The sequence below is a fragment of the Tachypleus tridentatus genome, chromosome 12 (genome assembly GCF_004210375.1).
Source record: "Tachypleus tridentatus isolate NWPU-2018 chromosome 12, ASM421037v1, whole genome shotgun sequence".
NCBI classification, from domain to species: Eukaryota; Metazoa; Arthropoda; class Merostomata; order Xiphosura; family Limulidae; genus Tachypleus; species Tachypleus tridentatus.
The window spans coordinates 20,934,955-20,954,872 of NC_134836.1; the positions used below are offsets into that span (position 1 = coordinate 20,934,955).

A 19,918-nucleotide genomic window follows, 5' to 3' on the forward strand; every position below is an offset into this window, starting at 1 on the left:
CAGAGTAGCCCAAGAATTGGCGGTGGGTGGTGATAACTAGCTACCTTCCCTCTAGTCTTACACTGCTAAATTAGGGACGGCTAGAGTAGATAACCATCAAGTAGCTTGGCGCGAAATTCAAAACCAAACCAAAACCAGTTGCTATTTAATTGATCAAACCTGAGAATATGAAAGAGCACTGTAAATAAAACAATGTCAGTGATATAGATAAGAAATTGCAGACAGGACTGTCAAACTTTGTAATAAACCTTCAGTAGAACTTCTGTATCTAGATATTTAATACGGTAATGTTTGTTGTTTTTTTATCTTTCTCATCCGTGCACTTAACGCGCGATTTGTTGAATAAATACATCGACAAGTTTGAAGCGTGTATCTCCCACAGTTGGGTTTATGGCCGAATGTGTCACTGACTGTGAGATTATAAATGATAAATGGATGTATTATTAAAACTAAATAAGCCTAATCCATCATTTGATTCATGACGTATCTGTATTATACCAGTTGCGGGGAATTCCACTTCTCATCAGTAAACCTGGAGAATGGCAAATTAATAAAAACAAACAAACAAGATTATATTTGTGAACTCTGTATTATATTAGCTGGATTAAATATTTAGTTTCAATCGAGATAGGTAATTTGTTTTGATCACAAGTTAATAGTAATGCATAACCTAGAAATGCTGTAGAAGGCAGTGTTTATCTTTAGTTTGTATATTTTGAACATTGAAGTAAATGCATTAGGCTCTGCGTTGAACTACTGCGTTATTCTAAAGCATCAAGAGCGACTGAATTCATTGGTGCCAACTATGATGACGTCCCGTTTTTAGCTGATGACCTCATACTGTGAAGGAACGTGGAGGCAAGTATCAGAACAGCGCGAGAATCTTTGAATACGTGCCATACCGCACGGTCCGGGAACTTCAAAAGTCTTAGCATCTTTGTAATACACTCCTAGAAAGACACCTGCGCTATTCGTGGTTACACATGTTCTATTCCTGCCCTTTTGTAAGTGTGTCTGCATCACTCTATGGCATTCCTCCCTTTAGAAAATAGGTTTTACTAATGGGCTAGGAACCTTTCTTCTATACGTATTTCGGTACAGAACTTAAAGTCTGAGTGAAGGATTTGAGGAATTATAAGCTCTTGAAGATTCGCCTGGAGGTGCGACACTTAAACATTAGATATGTGCTTGTCAACCTGACCATCTAAAACTAGTATTGTTTACCAAAGGGTCAGCACACAGGATGTTTTAAAGCAGGTGGCTATAGTTTGAATATACAATGCTAGTACAAGAAAAGGATGAAGAAGAAGAAAAATAGATATTTTATCCGGTGTACTACCTCGCATGTTTCGTGTCCAAAGTGTTCTATCCTCTTGAGTGTGGTTATGAATCCAGTTATTCAGTTGTGTTTAATCATTGTACAGGAAGTATAAACTAGCACTCGTATAGTAGGTGAGAGACCTCAAGAAACGTCTATTTATATTAAACGAAACCCGTGTACTTCTTGGAAAACCAAGGGGGAGCTTACCATCAGTACCGAGGTCCCTTTCATGAACATCAGCATTGTAAAATTCATCTTGTAAATAATGAGAAACGACGTAAGGCATGAATTTTTATGACAATAATCTTTCTGCTCTCGTATTTTTTGTCGGTACAGACTGGGTTAATAGAATGTCCTTAAATAGATAAACTGCAGTTCAAAAGCATTTTAGTCTAGATATACCGAAAGCAGTGTCAAGTTATATATATGTAAGTATTTATAAACAGAGTTAGAGTAACGCGTCTTAATGTGATACATAATAATTTATCCATCTGTGATAATCTACGATCTTATTTCAAACATCAGCAAAATCGGATGTTATATAATTAGAAAGGAAGACCAGATTCAAAACGATACTTTGTTCATCCTGTTAGTGTGTATTGAATATGATTTTTAGTGTCTCTTATTGTTTATGGTGCTTAGAGGTATGACTTACCGCGGTAAGACGGTAATCTTGACTTACCTGGAAGAAAGGGCAGCTCTCGGGCTGCTGGAAAGTGTAAAAGGTGAGATATTTCTTCTCGTACAAAATATTCGCTCGTAAAGTTAAAAAAAATATTTTGTTAAGCTTTTACACTTTAAAACTTTAAACCTAGAATTTACTCGTCTCTCGTTATCTTTAAGATTTTATTAAAATCAAAACTAGTAATTTTTTGAAACGAATGATTCGTTTTTAATTAATTCTTTATTAAATACAGTAGATGTCCCTCGTGTAACTTTGCGCGAAATTCAGAATTAAACAATGTGGTTTACGTTTATTGTAGATAGTGCAATGTATTGTTTCTACAAATAAATGTATCATACCTTTCGTAATCTAGAATCAAGCGTATCCTGGTGGTTAGTGTGTCGTTGACCACTCTCCATATTTCATTTTCATTCAACTGTGGCTGTGTTATAAAAGTGACAGTCAGTACCACTATAATTGTTTTTAGCAGTTATACATTTTAGTATTGCCGTTGAACCCTAAAAATAGGGCCAGTCTGTACAAAACTTGTACCAAATTTATCTGGTATCGATAGGACAGGAATTTTGTTTTCTGTAACGTGTCAAGAATCTGCTTTCAGTAAATGTTTTTTTTATACACATTAGTTTAAGTACTTTTTCGTTTTTCTCACATCCACTGAAATTCGAAACTGGTTTTCGGCCTGCTAAGTCTGAAATCATGAATCGTGTTGAAACTGTGGAAATGGCTTACTGGAGGAAAATGTCACCTTTGGTTTTGTAAACGTCTGAAAGAATAGTGGTTGAAAAGTTAAGAAACTAAAGAAAAAACTGTAAAAGAGGAATCATTCCAGTAAATAGTTTTTTTTTATGGTCTAGCTTTACGATCGAAATAACTAAAAAGGAACTTGGTCTCATGCAAATTTCGAAGCCCCTTAATTACGTCGTCAATTGCCGGGCCACTTGACTGGATTCATTTTGAAAACCTAGTTAAACTCGTAGATGCATTTTCCTTTCATTTTGACAACAAACAAAATAGTCATGGTTCATTTCAAAGGATAAAATTGTTACAGAAAGGAACCAGACAATAGATACTGTGTTTAAAATCTACAACCGTTCTTTTCATGATGGGAATGGGGTAAGGGGACGTCCTCAGATGCCTTTGATAGTTCTTTGTGTTATATGTAATTGCAATATAATAGCGTTATGAAGGAAGAGTTACGTGCTGGTCTTAGTATGTTAAATATTCAACTGAAAAACATAAAAACATATGAAGTCGAATACATATTTTGATGTTGTTATCTGTAGTATAGGCCGTCTGATGGTAAATTATGGGTAACAACAACACAGAGAAATGGAATCATGGTTAACTGAATGGTAGGTCCACCATGTGAGACTAGCGAAAGGTAGTTAAGACTGGTAGACGGGGTATCCCCACTGTAGTCACGTCAGAAACTCAGGATATATCTTTATATTCATTATAGTCCGTGCCCTGGTGTTGATTTTAATTTATTTAAAGTTGTTAAGGTCTGCTTTGAAAATCATAAATGCACATTTCGTGAGTGTGTATGTGTTCTTATAATATATGTTTCATTGCTGATGTTTGTCTTAACCGGAATATAGGAAGACAAGGCAGTGTAGGAAGAGAGTAGACGAATACCGGAAGTATCTCGCAGTGCTCTGAATCTGTCTTAAGGTCTCTCGTAAACTGTACTATATTTCACTGAAATTATGCTTTGATTATTTGAATAGCTACTTCTTTTGGGGAACTAAGCCGCGAATCCCTTCGGTAGCCAGTTTCTGCAATATACGTGCACCTGTCTGTTTTGTTAGATGTATGTATGTTGTGGGTGGTTAATTCAGATGGTAGTCGTTCGTGTAAGACTAGGAAACTGATAAGGGGTGTAAAAGAGTCACTTTCAGTAAACCATTCCGTGATTGCAATAAATGTATACGTTTGCCCCTAAATGAATCACTGTAAATTTCATGCCTGTAAGCATGAAATGTGCACATGCGTCCACGAATGAATCACCATAGCTACTTGTTATCCCGTGAAGTTATTTCGGAGGTAACTAGTTGCAATCTCGTATACATGCTTCACATGTTGTGTGATGACAAGGCAAACACTTGTTTATCGTTAGTGGATGTACGTGCTTCTAATCAAACTGTTATTTTCTATAAAGATAATTACGAGGTGATCTTGTATACATTGTTTACTGATCTGTAAAAAACAAGGAAGGAAAGAAATGAAAGAGAAATCGGGTAGTTTAACAACTGTGTATCTTTGTGTTGTTTAGGGGGGGGGGAGGAACAGTAAAAGTATTTTCTATGAAGAACGATTTTTCATATTTTAAATCCAAAGAACTAGCTCCTTGCAGTGACAGCGGTAAGTCTACGAATTTGAACCGCTAAAGCGAGGGGTTCGATTTCCCTCGGGGAACACGGCAGATAACCCGATGTGGCTTTGCTATAAGAAAAACACACGCATACACAAGGAATTAATGTGTTCGAAGTTTCCATTAACCGAGAATAAACCTCCGGTAGGCGAAAGGTAGATAGATAAATGTTCTTTATAAAACGTTTCTGACTACAGACTTTTACAACGTCTCTTTTTGGAGCTTAAAATGTGTTAGAGAAATCTTTAGTCTTAAGCCTAAATGGATTGCTTACGAGTATTATGAGTGACGTGTTCGACCACCAGAAACTGCAAATTTTCTGTAACCATTAATACATTATCTACTCTTTATATATACAGCCTTTTGTATAATGAACAATGGAATGGTGAACCGTTGCTTAAAATAAACTTTTGTTTCCAACTTACTGATAAAAGGTAATTGAAGTCCATAGACCATTCACTGTTTTTATTACTTCGTGATTATCTCATATTATTTTGACTCATAAGTTTGCTTTTTTATGTAATATTTCACTACCTTTTATGACTCTTACTAATTTCACAATTAACTGGATGGTTATTTTGTCGTAAAATCAAAATGTATATTTCAGCTTCAGCTATTAAGATGTGAACTTTTTCATTGAGTCTCCCCGTCTTTGCGCGAAATTCAAAACAAAACAAACCAAACCAATTGCCTACTTTTCGAAAACACTAGAGGTATAGTTGTTGTTGTTTTTTTTGTCTTCAACTGATATTTTTAACCTACGTATTTTTTTCGCATTTATCCACGTACAGTAATAATATGTTTATATTTCAGTACAATATTTTGTTCTATCTGGAATACCCATTTCCTGCACGGAAGTTACATAAATTCATAGTTAATGAAAGGTTATCTTAGGACGTGAAAAGTTGCTTGCCATATATGTAAATGTAAAAAAACGCCTGTAAAAACTGCACAACACAAAATGTGAAATCAGAAATTTCCGTGTATTCCCACAACAAACCTTCATGCCAAATTTTAATGAAGATCCATCAGCAGGAAGTGAGATAGTTACATGGACTAGCAACAGACACTACTATCATATGATTGGTAACAGTTGCCCAGACAATGGACGGTACCACTATATTTCTGCAGATTATTGGTAAGAACTGTTGAGATAAAGATATAGATAATATCCTATCCTTTCCCTCTTTTATTACTAGTGTTTGTTTAGATTATAGGTACCCGCGACTTACACAAAGTTTCACTCATCTTTTTATTAAAGTTTTTAACTGTAACAAAATATTTCTCTTAAATGTTTTTTTTATTTTATTCATCAGAAAAACTGATCAAAATACTAACACAGTGATTAAAAATAAGACGTTAGGAACATCAGCGATAAACAATCTTCAAATTATATTCAAAGTTTATCTGTGGTGTGTTGTTGACAACTTAAGACAGCGTACAATAAATGTTTATTGACTTTGTGACATTGAGTAAAATACGTCATGTATTATACTATAATGGTGTGTTTACACCCCACAGCTGTGTATTACTCGTATTTGTTTATTTATATCACAGTATTTCATGCCACTGACATACGTAGACGATAACAATTTTACTCATTCCTTCTCTGCTATTGGTTCATAAATATTTTGGCATTATTTCAAATGTTTTAATTGCCTCATTACAGCTGAATCATAGGTTGTGAATTGTAGTATCATGTGCTATTTGTATAAGATTAATACAGATTTTCTCTTGCTTACATTAACTGAATGTATACTGAAATCGGTGGAGTTGATGACGCACGTGCACATCCATTACAACATGACATACCCCTGTTTATAGTTCCTGGGTCTTAATTTTTTGACATTAGTTATTAATTTCACCGTATTCAATTGAGAAGGAAAGACATCGCATAATAAAAAATAATAAGTTCATATCCCTTCTTTCTTTTATTAGAAATGCTTATGTAGGTTATTGGTACCCACCAGTTTCATAAACTTTCCTTAGTTATATTCTGACCATGATGAAAATAAAGTGGCCCAGCATGACCAGGTGGTTAAGGCACTCGACTCGTAATCTGAGGGTCGCGGGTTTGAATCCCCGTCGCACGAAACGTCAGCTTGAAATTAGGAACAACGCTTCACAGATAGCCGGCCCTCTTTGAAATGTTGCCCGACAATCCGAAAACAAATATATGTTCTTTTATTGAACACATTCCGTAATGTTGACGACTCTTAACTCGAATTTAGCGTCCTTTAGATATTTCCATATATGTTTACTAAGGAAAAAAATATATAGTATTGAGTTTGAATCGTGTTTGGAGCGCCACAATGTGATTGATCTTTTGAAATATAGACGTTACTAGTTTAAATAAAAGTTTGATTGTATATATTGTTATGTAAATGACAGTTTGTCTGAAGTTAAGCACAAAGCAACACAATGGGTTATCTGTGTTCTGTCCACTACGGGGGTAGAAACCCGGATTCTAGCGTTAAGTCCACAGGCATACATACCACTATGCCACAGAAGGGGAGGGCGCTAAGAATGAAGAGTGGTATGAATGACGTATTAAATAGCTGATATGGATTGAACAGTACTCACTGGAAGAGTTATTATATATATTAACCTAATTATATAGTTTTGCATTGATGGACAGTTTGATCGCCCTGTGTATTATGTAAAATAAATTATATACAAAAACAAGTACCATTCGAAATGTACGCTGCTAAAAAAAAAAAAGCAAACGGGTATACGAACTGTTTGTTTCTGTTATTCAATATCTAGTTTGTGCTTTTTTAAAATATATTGAGCCTTCATCTACTTCAAAATCTTACAATATTCCAAATTGGAAAAATTGATTCGGTAACATAAATCACATTCCGGGTACTTGTTTCCTATAGCCTACTTGTATATTATTTTTTACTTTATCACATAAAGAAATGCTACTTGATATTTGCTAAAACTTCTTTTGTGCTATATTGTATAACATTTTATATTTTCCTCTCTATAAAATTTAGTTTCATGTGGGGATCGCCTAAGCCAGATGACCAAAACATACAATGATATTGAAGCAGTAAGAGCATTACTTGAAGAGGTAAGTCTTGTTCAGTCTATTGTTTTAACGTTTTATCTTATTTATGCTCTTTAAACCAGTGTTTTGAAGTACGAACTTACAAAAGGCAAGTATTTTCTTAAGTCTATGCTCGGAACAGCTTATTAATGATGTTTGATGTCGTGCGTATAATGTACGTAATGCAATATCTATGTTATGACATTACAGAAATCAATTACATAAACATAATTATATCAGTAGCATACACACAAAAATGATACTAGCTTAGCATGGTCTGATGACTAGAGCGCTTGAATCGCAACCTACGAGCATGAACTTCTGTACAACCATTTCTGGGGTGGGGGTGGGGGCAACGTTTTTCAGAGAGTTGTAAAGTGGAGTAAAATTGTGAATTGTACACATATGCTGAATGAATAAATAAAAAGTTGTGATTCTCACTTTCCAGGAGAGGGCAAATACCCTGTCTTTCCCCCCTCACGCTCCCCTTAGGATGACCATATTTGGAGTCCTGACTGCAAATCCCGTGAGCATGAACACCCTTTAACCTTTGAGTAACTTTAAGGCAAAATTCTTCAAACAAACTGTATATTTTAGGCAATGCATATTATGTACCCCTAATGATAAATATATTAAACTGTAGGCCTGTATATTTTGAGAGAAATTATTTTATAAGTTTACCAAAAAAGCCATTTCATATTAATACTTGAGACAAAAATCTACGACATGCTATAATCAGAATATGTTATGGTATGATATTTGAATATTTGTTCGGAAAAGGAAATGCGCAAACTTATTCTCAGTAAAGGATTGGTTTAGTTTCAATCTCGCACAAAGCTACGCTACAACTATCTGCGCTAGCCTTCCTTATTTCAGCAATGTAAGACTATAGGGAAGGCAGCTAGCTAGTCATCACCACCCAACGCTAATTCGTGGACTACTTACTCTTTTACCAACGAATAGCGGGATTGACCGTCACACTATATTGTCTCCAAGGCTGAAATTGCGAGCATGTTTGGTGGGATAGGGATTCGAACTCGCGACCGCGACCCACAGTTTACAAGTCGATCGCCCTAACCACCAGGCCATGTCGGGCCCTCAGTAGAGGAGAAAGCTTATCCGTTTAGCTCTTGTGTCGAGCGAAAGGCTTCGTTGGAAACTGATGCAACAGAGGTAGTGTGGTTCATTATATTATTGCGTATTACTATCTGCTTTAACACTTTGAGTTCTTTGAATTATCAATAGAGAAATCTATTATATATCATTTTATAGGTTTTAAAAACAGATGCATGTGTTAGTACTAAAGAAATTATCAAATATTCTGTTTATACAAAAATCATTTGAACAAATGTTTTTAAAGTAGAATTATTGGAGTGATTATTTGATGCATTATTTTAAGTGCAATAATATTTCACTTTAAACTGGAATCTGAACATTTTGTTAAACAAGAATGGAATGGTGATTTTATTACCATCTTACATGAAATACTGAGTTTGAAAAATTTATAATTAGTGAAACATTTTAAACTTTGTATTAAATGCTGTCTGTTTTCCAGTGATATTTTCAATTTACATACCTTTTGATTGCAGTAACAAGTTACAATGTGATAAAATATAGATTTTAATTTTAAAAGTCTCACTTTAAATAATTCTCTTTCACCTAAACATAAAGAAATAATTATTGTAGTATACATAGTGTATTTAAGTTATTTGTTTACATCTTGTTGCAGAAAGAAAAAGATCTGGAATTAGCAGCACGTATTGGTCAGTCCTTGCTTGAAGAAAACAAACAGTTAACCCAGAAAAACGAATTCTTGGAGCAAGAACTAGCCAGTGCAAATGAGACAGTAAGTCAATGCTCAAAGTGATAAAATAATTTACTTTCATTTTAATTTATTAGCATATATTTCATGAGACATTGTAACAAATGTGTGTGTTTTACTTTACAACTTTAATTAAGTTTTCTGTTTTTGTTACATATACCTTATACTTTCTTCTTTATTCATAATTATTATATACAACAGTTTTTCTATGAGTAGATTTTTTCATTGTATTTCTAATTAGTGCCTTTGTACTCTGTTATGTTTCTTATTTAGGATATTTAATTACTATTCATGTAGCTTTTATATTATTATATCTTCTTTTTCAATTATTTTTAACATATATTTATTGTGTAATAAGTAATCTGTTCACATCTGCAAGATAAAAAATCTTTTATATTGTTTTGGGTGTATTTCTCATCAAAGCTTATTATGTTTAGAAATGTAAGAATTTTTTATATTTTTACGTTATGTAATTATTCTACAAGAGAGTTTCTTTTATATGGTGACACTTACTACTGCTGATTTAGGCAGTGGCTGCCACAGTTTGTTTAGAGCACTCTTGTAATTATGAATATTTTATATTAAGGTTTATTAACATGTTTGAATCAAGATTTTCTATTTTTTTAAACAAATTAAAGTTTTCAATCTCAAAGTATTATACAATGTGTAACACTCCCACAATGAAGTACTTATATTTATTGATGAATGAGACTGGTTAGTAATATACCAATAGTAATACTACAAATATACTTTTGTGATTCTGTTGTCTTTCTTTAGGGAAGTGGGTGCACCTTGAAGGACCAAATGATAACCTTAGTTTTATATTTAATTTACTTTATGTTCTAATTAAATTAATTTATTTCATGTGTGTTTTTTATTCTAATTAGATTTTTTTTATTGTTACTAGACTTGTAAGTAAGGCATGTTTCAATATTGAATATGATATAAACATCAATTATTATCACAGATTTCAAAAGTTTGTTTTATTCCATAATATTTTAATTATTAAACTGCTGCTAGGTCTAATTTAACCTGATGCCTAATGTTTATAGGTCATTCCATGTCAAATCATCCAGATTTTGGAAAAATTTCCAGGTGACCACCTCAGAATGCCTTGAAAAAATTCACATGCGCTCATCCACCCATATAATGTAAAATTGCAAAAGATTAGATCAATATCTTTAATAGTTTCTGATTTACACCTCTGTAATATTTCATTAATTATGTTTTATTTTTGGCGAATTCATTTTCGGGCAACTTTGGCTGCTTAAAGCTGCAAGAGTAATGGTGGTAAAAAGCTGACATTTGCTACACCGACTGAATTAATCTTACAGAATTCAAAAATGGTCTCAAACCAAGTTTATCTCTTTTAGGATTTTCATAGTGAGGCTGTAAAATCACCTGAAAACCCAAAATTGTAAAAAAAACATAGCCATAGCTCTAAGGCTTAATTTTGACGATTATCAGTTGTCTGCTGAATGACATTTTTTTTTGCCACCAGTCATGCGAAAAGTCCATACGATGGAGTTGGGGGTATGGTAAAGGGCCTGGTGGCTTGTGCAAGCCTTCAATTGCCTATAAATAATCAAATTTTAAGTGTCTCTGATATGTACCACTGGGCAAAGGATCACATTTAGGGCATTTAGTTCTTTCTTGTCAATCGGGAATCAGTCCTGCAGAATTGTGTAAAGTTTGATCTACTTGAGCACTATGCAAAACTGTGGCAGGTATTAGGTCACATCATAGCTTTATTCCCCACTCTACCAACAAATTGTATATGAGAAGGCTATCAGATGGTAATGTGTACACAGTTGTAACTGTTGGTAGTAGTAGTGAAAGTGATGCTGCAGCAGCTCAAATAGGGTCTAATGATAGCAATGACAGTTATCACCCAGAGAAATATGTGGCATGCATGTACAATCATGAATGGTATGTGGGAAACATAAAAGATAGATCAGATGAACATTCTGATGTGTTGGTGTCATCTTTGAAGAAATCAAGAAACGAACTGTTCTCATGGCCTGCAAGGTCACGTAAAGATGAAAGCTGGATTCCTTTCCAAAATATTCTTTGTCTGATAAGTGCACCTACTATGCAAGGCAGTAGTGCTTGCCACTATGTTCTAAGTCAAAGTGATCTCAACATAATCAAACTCAAATTTCAGAAATTTATTCAAGCTGTCTGAACAAAGCAATGTTTATTTGATGTTGTTAAGGCTAATTTATTGCAAAAGCAGTTTTTGAAACATTTCATTGTCACGATTATTGCAGTTTGGTGTGACTATAATTTTTCTCGGTTATCCCCTGTTGTAGCACTGTGCTTTTTATGTCTGATTTACCTTTTGTATTTATTATATTATGAATCTGAAACTCAGCCATATCTGCATAACTGTAATGCATACACAATATATTTGCATTGTCATGTGATTTAACTAGTTATGCCAATAAACTTGTTCAGAAATGAATTAATTCTTTGTTTCTTACAACTTCATTATTTAACATTGTGAAAGGCTGGTTAGAATATTTCAGTGGGATTCTTAAAATCCTGACAGGTATTTTTCAAAATTGAATGGATATATGTTCACACAGTAACACACCTGAACTGAATTTTTTTAAAAAATAAAAACGTATGGTCAGAGGATAGTTTAAAAATTATAATTCAAAAAGTAGGTTGAACACCATCTTGATTTTGTTTTGTAGATCATATTCAGAGATGTACGAATATATGGTGAAAAGGCTGAATAACTGGTGACATGGTCAAACTGTGGCCAGAAGTAAGACTATTTTTAGCTAAATATAAAAAGTTGCATGCAACTGAAGTTTTTTACAGGAGATATAATAGACTTGATTACAATTGCTGATCTATCAACTGATATGTTATAGGAAATTTGAAACAAATATTCAGCTTTGTATCATATTAAGTCTTAGAGCTATGGCTTATTAAATAAACCAATGTTTTTTCATTATTTTGTGTTTTCAGGTGATTTTTACAACCTCACTATGAAAATCATAAGAGAGATAAACTTGGTTTGAGACCATTTTTGAATTCTGCGAGATTAATTCAGTCAGCAAATGTCAGCCTTTTACCACCATTACTCTTGCAGCTTTAAGCAGCCAAAGTTGCCCGAAAATGTATTAGCCAAAATTAATGAAATTTTACAGGGCTGTAAATCAGAAACTATTAGAGATATTGATTTAATCTTTGACAATTTTTCATTTTATGGGTAGATGAGCACATGTGTATTTTTTCAAGGCATTCTGTGGGGGTCACCTGCAGCCCCCTGGATGATTTGACATGAAAAGTGCAGAATTAATATTTTTGTACTGACGTGTGTTTTTTAATACCCATTTAAACTTAAGGTTTGTTTTCCACACCATAAATCCAAATTCACATAACTCTTAAAAGCTCATAAAAATTACTCCACCTGATACTTCATCCTTCACTTATTGATGGCATATCTTCACTAATTATTTACTTTGTAAATTAAGAAAACGTAGCATTAAATTTTACTTGGTGATCTTTTATTGTCTTCTGACTAAGTATATGTGGCAACTTTGTTCTGTAATGTTAGGTAGTTGTATTCAGTTTCAACATACATCATTATTATTTTCAATTTTCCAAGGGATAACAAAAAAGACCATTTTTCTAAGTTCATAAAATTTGAAGGGACAAAAAGGAGCGTTTTAGCCTATCAAGGATGTTCTTTCCAGCTTCCAGCTAAAATCACCTCTTCTCATATTTTCAACCAACTCAGTTAAATTTTCTTCCTTCATTACCCTTGAAGGCAGCTCATTCCAAAAGCCAACCACCCTGTTTTGAAAAGTACTACTGTCTACAGGGCAGATGACTTCTTTTCTGCAACATTTGAATTTGACCTTTTGTCCTTTTATTTTCACAGCTAAACACAAAAAAGTTGATTTGATCTATATTATCATTACCCTTAATAATCTTTAATACTTCAATCAAATATCCTCTGTCTTCGCTCTAGATACAATAATTATAGAGATTTTAGTCTCTCTTCATAGGGAAATCCCACCATTATCTCTGTGGTGAAGTCATTTTGTTTTATCATCCTACTGCAAAGTGTGTGTGTGTGTGTGTGTGTGTGTGTGTGTGTAAAATAAACTTTTTTTATGTATTTAAGTATGATCTCTAATCATTCATCTTCCTCTGAAACTCTTTCAGTATTGCAGATTCTTCCACATATGAATGTGAACTGTTCCTATTAAGAAAAGTAACATTGTCTTTACTATAATTGTGGCCTTCACTCAACGTTGCTGGACCATCATTCCATGTTTACTTCTAAAGAAGAAAGGTCCACCTATATAAAGTACTAAGGTCTTAGGGTTTTATCATTTGGTTTATTGTGTCTGAGTTTTCCCACTTGACTTTCTTTGTTATTCCTTTGGGCTTAAGTTTAACATTTATACCTTCATTCCCAACCTGAATGTATTTGCTTTATAATAACTTGTTCCTAAGGTTTTCCATGTCAGACAATAATCCCTAGTCAACAGCTTTTCACTTGATAGTTCTATTAATATCAGAGTTAGAACTTCTAAGGCTTAAAACTAAAACATTACACTGCACAACAATTTTTGTGAAAAGTTTTGCTTCCTGACAGGTTTTTGCTGATTGTGACAGGTACCTGATGGGTATGCACAAATATAGTTTTGGTTTTGCTTCATCACGTAGGAACTCTGAGAAATAGACAATTAACTGTTTATTGGCAATAACATATTTAATTGCATTTATGTTTCTAATACACTATTAAGTTCAACATAATTACAAATGTTTTGCTCCTGATTTTCGTTTGTATTCAATGCCTGGTGCACCTCGTTGCAGTGTCCAATAGTAGTCAACAAGCATTGACGGATTCCAGTTGCCCTGATATCGTTTTTCCATTGTAGCAATGTCCTAGTGAAACTGAATATTTCGATGAAACGGCACGTGATGAGCAAATTTGGATGTGATTTTTGTGATCAGTAGCCAAAAATCTATAAGGAACACCCAACAGTGTTCAAGAAGCAAAAATTTTGTTGTGCAGTGTTATTAATGTTGATGTACAATAAAAATGTATATGTGCTCTAATTAGTGGCTATCAAGTGTTACATGGTAGTTCCCATATCTAATTGATGAAGAAAACTGTACTTTGTTAAAAGGTATTACTTTTTACTTTCTGACTCAACAATTTAAGTTAATAGTTTTAAGGCTGTAATCTGCTGTAACAAGAACCTGTTTACTAGAAGCATTTATAATTTATATATAAAGTATATCTCATTAACCTCTTTAACCTGCTGAGGTAGCATGCTATGTAAGATATACCTAAACCTTAAGTTTCTAAAGAAGTATAAGATAATTTAAGAATAAAAAGTGACAATTTTGTTTTAAATTTTGTGGATGTCACCAATTCTAAGATGGTTTTTGTACCATTATGACATTGAATTCTATCTTATTTGTTGCTGACTGAAGTCATGAAGTTTGCATGTTGAAAGGTTGTATGGTTCAGGTGCAACTGTCCATGATTATGAACTAATACAGAGGAAAAGCATTTGGTTGGCAGTATCTACAACATGAAATAGCTACACTTAACCCAAATCCTATGTGCATGGGTACAATTCAAAGTGTGTGTGCCACAATCTTTTACAGAGTGTCATTCAACATAGTGTTGTTTGTTGTTGTTTTTTTGTGTATTTGACGACAGTTATCAACTATTTGTTTTACCATGCATTGTGATAGTTCATGGTAAGTGAGGACAAATATCAGATATATATACCTTGCACTCCAGTTTGTCAGTCTTAGTTTACAGACATATCTTACATGTGATAGTAAGTTGATGAGAACACACTACAATTTTTTCTCTGATTTTTTTATGTATATTAGACTTGTAAATTGTTCTAAAAGCCTACCAACTTTCATATAGGCACCCATAGTAAATACAGAATTATTATCAACATTACTTCTCCAATATTGGACCAACCTAGTGCACATTCTTAATTGAACAATGAGAATGGCTGCTACTCTTGTAACTCATGAAATTATATACATAGATGATGAAAGCAAAGAGCTATGATTCCTTTAGGAAATAAGTCCTTGTCCAAGTTTTCTGTAAAATTGTGAAGCAATTGTTTGTGTTTTACAGAAGCAACTAATATATTGGATTTGAGACTGATTGAATGTAAAAACAGTTTTGTAGGAGAGTAATGTGCTTTTATGTACTTAGATTTAAGTGTTTTTTTCCTTATAAGCTCTGAATGAACATGTATTTTAATAGATAACACGGCTAAAACGTGACCTAGCAACTAAGATCAGTTTACTCCACATATACTCTCAAAATCTTGATGGATATTCTGAACCAACAACACCTATGTAAGTAGTTTAATTCTTTTATTTTTGTTAAATGTTATGTTCTTAACATAATAGTAGTATGGTATTAAGCTTTACATAAAATATTTTATTTATTTAAAAATAAAAGTGTACTTATTTTGTAATGGTTATTGCAGAGATGTCAACCATTATGATTTGAGTGTAATCATTATGATTTTGGTGTATACATTAGGACAATATGCTCATACAGACAAATAATATATTCTATAGGGCTGTACAATAAAGTGATAAATTGTTCCCCCAGGGCTTGAAAGGGTTGAAAAGAAAATTTCTAGTAAGATACAAATAAATTTTGATAATAAATAAAAGACATAGTCTGAATGACTACTTGTGATAATCATGTTTGTGCTTGAAATAATAAAAAATATTTGTATCTCCGACGTCTACCAATAGTTTGAGTGTAGTGCTTCTCCATACTGGGTATGTGGGGGAATCCATAGTTACGTCATCAGTGCTTGTCAGCCAATCAGTGCTTATGTAGATGGGTATTTCTCGTTTTATAAGCGGCATAGAAACACCAATACAATTGGATGGGAAAAAAGAGGCCTTGTTCACCAGATTGTCTTGTTTCTGGCAAATCTAAAAGGGCTAAAACTGTGAATCAAAAATTTAGGAAAGAGTACAGTGCAAAATATCCAGTCATTGCATCAAAAGTCAGTGACAGTCATGCGTTTTGTACAGTTTGTCACATCAATTTTTTTTCTGTGGTGCATGGCGAGATAAACGATTTGTTCCAGACGTACAAAATTGGCATCTCACCAACAAAAGGCTGAGGCGAAGACAAAAACGATTCAGATAACGACATTTATGAGTAAGAATTCAGAATATGAAACCATAAATGCAGAATGATGTTCACGCAATTCGTCATTGCTCATAATTTATCGCTAGCTGTAGCCGATCATGCAGGACATCTATTCAGAAAAGTATACCCAGACTCTGATATAGTGAAAAAATATGGCTGTGCTAGAACCAAAACTACAGCCATTGTACAAACGTTGGGCTGTGAAGATGACAAAATGATTTAAAGCATACTTACTAACAGTGTTTACAGTTTAGCCACAGATGGATCCATAGACATGGATGACTCAAAACTGTATCCAGTGGTTGTACGATATCTTGACCCTTTGCTTGGAAAAAATTGTTTGTTCTCTTTTGACAATGGTGGAATGGAAAGAAGCTTTAACAGGAGAGAATATTTTCAAGCTTTTGGACCATGAACTCACAAAGAGGAAAATTCCATGGGAAAACTGTCTTAGTTTTTCTTCAGACAATGCCTCAGTTATGTCTGGTATAGGTAAAGGTGTGATGGGACACATCTCAAGACGACAGCCTAGCATTTACTTTATAGGCTGTGCCTGTCACCTCATGAATATTGCTGCCCAGAAAGCTTCCAAAGAACTGCCCTGCCCAATTTATATATTGATAGATATCTACTATTTTCTGGACAAAAGTGCTAGCAGAAAACATTTCAAAGAGTTTTAAGGATTGTATGACAAAGAAACAAGAAAACTTCTACAACTTGTTAACACAAGATGGCTATCACTTGGGGTGTGCCACAACAGAATATTGGACATGTGGAAGCCATTGAAGAAGTAGTTTGACTGTAAAAAGAAAAAAACTAGATTCAAAGGATCTAAACGTGCAGCTCAGTCAGGCAGCAAGACTTTAACAGTCAAGACACCCTCCCAGCCACACAGGGACACAAGACAAGTCTTCAAAAGCAGACAAAGAAACATTTGATATAACTCAATATGTGTTTAGGCAGTCTGACCTTGAACTAAAGAAGAGATAATCAATGAAAACAGACCGGAAAACAAAAGCTAGCAAGGAAGTAACCAGGAAAAGTTATGCACAGAGCAAGTTAGATAAGTTAACAGTTTTCTTGGACAACAAAACGAACTTGTTATTTTGTCTTTTTCTTCAGTCTGCAATTCCACTGTTTGAGCAAGCCAATTTGATATTGCAAAGAGAAGAACCTTGCATACACATTATGCATACAACTCTGATTACACAAGTTAAAAATATACTTGTCAGATACATCAAGCCAGAATATATTGAAGGCAACATCACTGAACTTGACTACAACAAATCCTTACACAAATCTGATGAGGCAGTTTCTATTGGAAATGCTGCCAAGGAATACATTGTTAAATATGAAAAGGAGCTGATCAGGTCCTCTGCATGAATCAGAAGTTGCTGATCCAAAACTGAAAGTCAGCAAATATTTCTCTTCTTTACACTTCTTCACAGACAGGTATCCTGTCCTTGTCAATACACATGAGCACGACACTATTGACGAGTTGGAAGGGTAATATTTGAACTATCAAATTGATACTTTTTCAGAAACTGTCCTTCAGTTGAATGTTGACAAGTTTTGGGTTCAGCTGTCTACAGTTAAGGATGGAAATTGCAACCAGAAGTATGACATTCTGTGTAGGGTTATGCTTGGAATTCTTACAATTTTCCATTCTAATGCTGACAGTGAAAGGATATTTAGTTTAGTGACTAAAACCAAAAGAATGTTCAGACCAAACTTGAGCACCTCAGTTTTGACCAGTATTATAACACACAAGATGTGTATGCAGTCAAATGGACAATGTTGTTATAACTCCCAACCATCCAGAGACATTCTCATGAAAGCAAAGGCTGCAACAGCTGCAAAACTATTACTATAAGTGTCATAAGCATGATATAAACTAATCCTTACACAAAGGCTTTTTCTGCTTACTGTTTGTGCATGCTCAATGTTGTTTTACCAGTATGTTTGTTACTCTGAACTAAATAAAAGACAATTTCAAAAGAATTTTTTAAATTTATTTATTAAATACACAAAACACAGTAATAAATAAGCAATCTATAGCAGTAATGAATAATAATATAATAATAATAAACAGCTTAGAGACATTGGTCAGGCCTAGTAGCCGCAAATGATAAAGGGCTCTGTCTACAATCATTTGAAATAGTTGGCATCTCTGTTATTGTCTTTACCACCTTTTATAAAGATATTTTATAAACCAAGGAAATCTTATGATGAGGAACTAGTAACTGGTTTATATACAGTACTGTTTTCTTTGAACTCAGAGAACAAAAGGGGCATGACTTGGAGTTACTCCATAGAAAAGTTCATGATCTCGAGGAAAAAAATTTCCAGCTTCGATCAGAGGTGCGTACAGTATATTTATCAATATCCTAGTTTACTAAAGAATAAATAGGCAACTTGCATTGATATCAGGGAATTGCTTCAGGTTTCTTACCTGTGCTGTAGCATGCAAGCAGCCATTAATATTAGAACAAAGGGAGAAAAACTATTTTGCATTGCTATTCAGCTACTTTATTAAAATCTTAGTCTATTTAAAAGATAGTTTTATAAAATATCATTTGAAGAACTTTTACTAAATTACAAAAACAGTAATACTGAACATAAGTTATTATTTAAATTATAATTATTAGTATGAGTTTAAGGGAAATAACCTTTCAAATAAACAAAATATCTTTGCCATATGAGTGACTAGTTTCTGAAACCATTTTATCAGTGTGCTGTTTCTAGTATTATGAGAAAGATGATTTTAGGTTTTATCAGCAGGAGTATTGAGTACAAGTATGAAAATGGTATGATTTCACTATGTAGGTTACTTTTTTGATTTTATTTGGAGTATTGTATTCGGTTTTTGGGGCCCTTACTTAAAATGGGTATTTAATTCTTGGAAAGAGCTAAGATGAAAGCTATTACGATGGAAAGTCTGCTATGAAAAGGCAAATTAAAATCTCAAATTCTTTTCTCTTTTCAAAAATGAAGAGTTAGAAGGAATCTGAATTATTCAAGGTTATTAAAGGAATTTGTAATATCAATGCATCAGTTTCTTTTTTTATGATGAGAATAGTAAGACAAGTCTTCTACATTTTGTCAGTGTTGAAGTCATCTTCAGCATTGACAGTTTTACTTTTCTAATAGGATTGTTGGTCTTTTGATTGCATTGCCTTGAAATGTAGTAGAGGCAGTAAATGTAAGAGAAGGCTCAGTAAACCTTTAAATGATCAGGGCTTGATTTAAATCCTTTTTGTTTCTTAATGACTAGAACAGCCTTGAGGAACCAACAGGCCCCTTATTGTCCTTAAATATTATGTTAAGATAGTTCATAACTCTTCATGTGGAACTGAAACAATTTTATATTTACTATTCATAAAATTTTGTAAGAAACCTTTTAATAGTTTGGAAAGTTGCTTGTAGAGGGCACATTCAGTAGATTAGCTTTATTTAGAGCTTAAGAAAACTTATCATTTAT

General features: G+C 33.6%; 1 protein-coding gene across 17 annotated transcripts in view; it reads left to right on the forward strand.

Moving 5' to 3' along the window:
* LOC143235125 (uncharacterized) overlaps positions 1-19,918 on the forward strand; it is a 332,951-nt gene that overhangs the window by 121,872 nt on the left and 191,161 nt on the right. For 13 of the 17 annotated variants that reach the window (XM_076472974.1, XM_076472961.1, XM_076472966.1 and 10 more), the window contains 4 exons: positions 7,377-7,453; positions 9,159-9,275; positions 15,523-15,617; positions 18,717-18,798. In XM_076472974.1, the coding sequence (XP_076329089.1) occupies positions 7,377-7,453; positions 9,159-9,275; positions 15,523-15,617; positions 18,717-18,798 (371 nt within the window). Of the gene's footprint in view, positions 1-1,909; positions 2,047-4,197; positions 4,533-5,287; positions 5,516-7,376; positions 7,454-8,293; positions 8,603-9,158; positions 9,276-15,522; positions 15,618-18,716; positions 18,799-19,918 lie in introns of those variants that run through there. The other 4 variants (XM_076472972.1, XM_076472976.1, XM_076472973.1 and 1 more) reach the window with 4 other exon arrangements.